Source organism: Phalaenopsis equestris, unplaced genomic scaffold (genome assembly GCF_001263595.1).
Source record: "Phalaenopsis equestris unplaced genomic scaffold, ASM126359v1 Scaffold001267, whole genome shotgun sequence".
Taxonomy (NCBI): Eukaryota; Viridiplantae; Streptophyta; class Magnoliopsida; order Asparagales; family Orchidaceae; genus Phalaenopsis; species Phalaenopsis equestris.
The window spans coordinates 127,165-132,220 of NW_018165706.1; the positions used below are offsets into that span (position 1 = coordinate 127,165).

At 41.5% G+C, this 5,056-nt stretch overlaps 1 protein-coding gene across 1 annotated transcript; it reads left to right on the forward strand.

Moving 5' to 3' along the window:
• The first annotated feature begins 2,831 nt into the window (after positions 1-2,831).
• On the forward strand, positions 2,832-4,420 carry LOC110033716 (cyanidin 3-O-rutinoside 5-O-glucosyltransferase-like). The gene has a single exon (XM_020737774.1). It carries the CDS (start codon positions 2,956-2,958, stop codon positions 4,393-4,395), a length of 1,440 nt encoding a protein of 479 aa, XP_020593433.1. The 5' UTR covers positions 2,832-2,955; the 3' UTR covers positions 4,396-4,420.
• Positions 4,421-5,056: the final 636 nt, after the last annotated feature.

Consider the following 5,056-nt stretch of genomic DNA (forward strand, 5'->3'; position numbering starts at 1 on the left):
GTGAGCCATGGAGCACTCCAGAAGGATGGAGTATAATACAGTAAGCTTAAAAGAACGTATCAGTAGTATGACATGTAAAAATGATGCCAACAGCCTTTCTATACTTCCTCCAACAAACAACCAAATTTATCCTGTTGGAAATCCCTATCAACAACCTTCCAAATGGTGTAATGAGGGAAAGATAACAGTCACCTCTTGATCTTCACCCCATCAGCCACAGGATGTTTTTGGTGCATTTTAGTTTCGCTGACGGGAACTTCCTGAGGGGTGACATTGACCCACCAGCCAGTAGAGGAAGATCCCACCATAAATTATTTCCTCTAGTCCTTTATCTTGTTTTGGCAATAAGAGTTAGAGTCTGTAACCAGAAGAAAAGACCATCTTTATTGATCTTGAACCAAAAGTAGTAGTTAACCAAAGCTTTAGACCATTGAATGGCTAAACAGTGGCAGAAAATGAATTTTGAAAGTCATGATCATGGCGATCGAGTTCGGCATGACTTACCCCGAAATCAACCTATACCAATCGAAATCACCCTTCAACTTGGTACAAAATGGGAGCCACAAACCACATCAAAATTGATCTTCATAGAACACCAGGTCATTTCAAAATTGCCAGTCGTTCAGTCGAAACTTCTGACAGTTCAAAGTTTAACAGTTTTATGAAATATTATTTCCATTAACAATTGTGCATCTTCCTCAGTTAAGGCATAAGCATCGACTGCGGAATAAGTACCGAAAACATTAGGAGAATACTTATGAGACATGCAGTGAATCTGAGAAAAGAGAAGTATCAACCTTGGAAAAGTGTTACCCACAACGCATCCTATCCTATTTATATCAAGGAAGGTATAGGAGTCACAATGTTAGGAGGCCATCATTTCAAATGTCTCGACATTCAAACAAAAAATTACATCACATCACTTCACCTTAAATATATGATAATAAAAATACTAAAACCTATTATTTTATTGAAATGAAAGATAGTTACATCAACTTTTCTGAGAGAAAATATTTGACAAAAGAGTCTTCGGGCACTTGAGCCGAGACATGTCCTTGAATAAGTAATCACTTAAAAAATAGTTCATCACCTAACCTTAATTAATTGCCCTGATTGACCTCCTACTAAGTTTGGCCAATCTACAACTCTATGCAGAGAGCCATCACCACATTATGGAGAATGCGCATTTGTTCACCCATTCTCTCAACTCAAGCCTGCAGATCTTGGACAACATCATTGCTTGGTCCCTTAGTTGCCCACTCAAGAGAATCCACCATCTCATTCACTCTAGATTCCAGTGACCTGAAAGATTGATGTTGACCGCCGTCCATTCCTTGGGAAGTGGTGAAAAGGCTGACAATCTGTAATCAATTGTTGGTTCTCCCTAGTTGTTTAATGAAGCACGACCGTCAAGATTATAGGATTAACAACATCATTGGCCACTCGAGGAACACCAATATCTGGAATTAGCTCAAGGGCAATGTGGAAGACTTGGATAGAAGTCTAAACTATCTGCACTTCGGATGGAGGAACGTAGGAAATGACTATTATACTATGTTGTTCCAAAACACTAACCACCTCCTGATTGATCAGATCAACCCAGCGAGTCACTTCCTCAACGATTAGAACAGGGTCCGTGAGAGGAACCAGAATCCCAAGGTCTTTCTCCACTCGTGCTACTTTCTCTGGCCGATCGATATTAGGGCTAGCCGAATATGCAACCTGATCATTTTAATCGATCATATGGTCTTCGTGCTTCTTCTTGCTCACCACTACCATCTTCTTCTTCGTTTTTCAAAAACAGTGAGAGCTTAGGGTGCTGAAACTCTTCCAAAGCCATCTGAAGTGAAGCGTTATCAAAACGATCCAGAGCACTTACATCAAACATTATGGCGTTTGAAATCTAATATCAGAATGAGAAGGGAAACTACTGACCCTATTTATAGAAGTTCTATGGGCACAAAAAACTAGAAAGTAATCATTACAATTTTATGAGATTTAATTATTCACTTTCTTATTCATATTGTAGTTAAGAGTAATAAAATCGAGGAACTAATATGTATACAGGAAAAATGTCAACACGCATTTTAAAGGTATTAAGCGGTTTGAAGGGACTCCACAACTACCGATCGAAAATGCATACTATGGATTATCAAGCAAATGACTGGCTTAGCATGCTCGCCCAAACAACCAGTAATCTCGTCGACCAAAATGGCTGGTTGAATCAGCCGACCAAAATAATCGATTATAAATGAGACAACCGACATTTAGAAGTAAAAATCAATTTTTCAAATATTATATCTAATAATCTTAACCATTCATGAAAAATGACGCCCATTCAATTATTTGTATTAGAGAGATGATTATATTAATCACCCAAAGTAGGAAAAAGACATGATATCCTCTAATCATTGAGGTATATGGCGATAATAGTGTAAATTTAACCTCGAGCCATCTATTATTATACATAAGAGTTATTTTATGAGTAAAGAACTAATTAATCATTTTCTCGATATTCATATTACCCTCTATCCTAATTTTAATAATTTGTCCCGTACTCTTAACTCTCCATCTTAAATACTATGAGGATTTAGGATCTAACGAGCAATTATTCTGTCCGGACACCGGACACGAGTTATGTCTAACATACATGTTTTAATAAATTTTTGGTTTTAACTAGGTTTATGTTGATTTTTGGATGGGTTGTCGTGTTCCCTCTTATTCATTTGAAGTCAAAGGTGGGGGTTTCATTATTTTTGTGTTATCTTGATTGCCTGCCGTTCAATTTTTAACAAATAATATGGCACGCCGCAATGTGAGTTCCCATAGTTCAAAATTCAATGTTATCTCCACTCCACCGCGACAAAAGCCTCGTCATCAGCGCAAACCACGCACCGGAGCCAAAATCGTTTTATAGATACAACGCAAAGCGATTGTTAGCAAGCAACACCAGCAATGGCCGCCAAATACCATGGCGAAGGCCACCACCATTTCCTAATGGTGATCCTTGCCGCACAAGGTCATATTAATCCCGCCCGTCACTTGGCACGCCGCCTCGCTCGAACCGCCGAAGCACGCGTCACCATCGCCAATCCTCTCTCTTCCCATCGCCGGTTATTTCCTTCCTCCTCTGCTTCTGCCGGCGAGCCCGACGAAAACGCAGAGGAGGCGCCCCTTGATCCAAACGGCTCCGGAGTGGTCGCCTATTCGCCTTACTCCGACGGCTTTGATGACCATGACCGCCTGGACAACATCGACCCAGATCTTCTCATGGAAAGGCTCAAGACAAATGGATCCCAAACCCTCGCAAACCTTGCCCGTAACCTCGCCGCCAGGGGTCGCCCAGTGACCTGCTTATTGTACACCATCATACTTTCTTGGACGGCCGACATTGCCCGTGATCTCGGCATCCCTGCCGTTCATTATTGGATCCAGCCAGCCTCCGTCTTCGCCATCTACTACCACTACTTCCACGCCCACCCAGGCTTCTCCTTCGTCTCCACCGACGGTAATGACTCATCTCACGCCATAGAACTGCCCGGTCTACCTCCGCTAAGGAATAAAGACCTCCCCTCCATCATCACCAACCCAAACGCCTTCCTGAATGGTCACATGGATGTATTCAACGAGCTCGGTAAGACCAAGAAGCCCATGGTTTTATTCAACACGTTTCATCAACTGGAATCAGAGGCAATAGACGGGATCCAGGGATTGGAATTGTTCACGATTGGGCCGACAGGGAACAAGAACTACATGCCAGAGGTTGTGGGAAGCAGGGATCTGTTCGTGGAGGACAAGGGTGGTTACATGGAGTGGTTGGAGGCGCAGGAGGAACGATCAGTGGTGTACGTTGCTTTTGGAAGTATGTCGCGAATGACCGGGCGGCAAGTGAAGGAGATGTATCTGGGGCTGAAGGAGAGCGGATTGCCGTACTTGTGGGTGCTGCGGAAGGATAGCAGACCGGAAGGGGTGGAGGTTGAGATGGATTTGAAGGACAAGAAGGGGATAGTGGTGGAGTGGTGCTCGCAAGTTAGGGTTCTGGAGCACAAAGCGGTGGGGGGCTTCGTAACGCACTGCGGATGGAACTCTATGTGTGAGGCGGTGGTGAGCGGCGTGCCGATGGTGATGCTGCCGCAATGGATTGATCAGATGACGAATGCAAGGTTGGCGGAGATGGTGTGGGGGATTGGGGTGACGGTGGAGGCAGGGGAGGATGGGATTCTGGAAGCCGCGGAGCTGAGGCGGGGTTTGGATGCAGTGATGGGGGAAGGGGATTGTGCAGTAGGGATTAGGAGGAAAGTAGAGGGCTGGAAGGAAAAGGCCAGGGCGGCGCTAGCGGAAGAGGGATCATCAGGCAGGAACCTCAAGGCGTTTGTGAGTAGTCTTTGCGAGTAGGGATGAATGTAGTTTTAAATATTTTTTTTTTAATTTAAATTTTTAGAATATTATAGAAAAAAACTATACACAAAAGAATATTCAGTATTCAGAATCTAAAAATGTAAAAGATAGAATCTTTTAAAATAGTTAAAAAAGGGTGCATTTATATACCTACTATACAATTATTATATATTATATATCTAGTGCTTTAATATCTTATTTGCATGCTTACCAGTGAAATTTTTAAAATTTTATGAAACTTTTTTCCATCAATATCTTTTTAAAACTTAAACAACTTAATTATAATTTTTCATGTGTAGACTTATGACACGAAAGTGTCATTAATATTGATACGTCATCAACATATTTCATTGTTCGATGTGAATCTCGAAGCATAAAACGAGTCTTGAGGAAATATTCACTTTGATTAAACTTCTTCCAAAACTTTGGTTTCAACAAATTTGTAGTCAACCTGACCGGCTCTACAATACAACTACAATGATATCAAAATTGATCTGATCCAAATCAAATGAAGCCTAGATCAAATCATTTAACAAATTTCAGAAGTTTTCGTGCATAAATGAAATATCAAACTGATTCCGACTATGAAATCAAGCTTTTTGACAAGAGGAATCCAATGAACTCTAGAGAACTCAATACTAACATAATTAACACACTT

Bases quoted from the DNA above. Each gene is read 5' to 3' on its own strand.
- LOC110033716 (XM_020737774.1), top strand. From the start codon at position 2,956: ATGGCCGCCAAATACCATGGCGAAGGCCACCACCATTTCCTAATGGTG.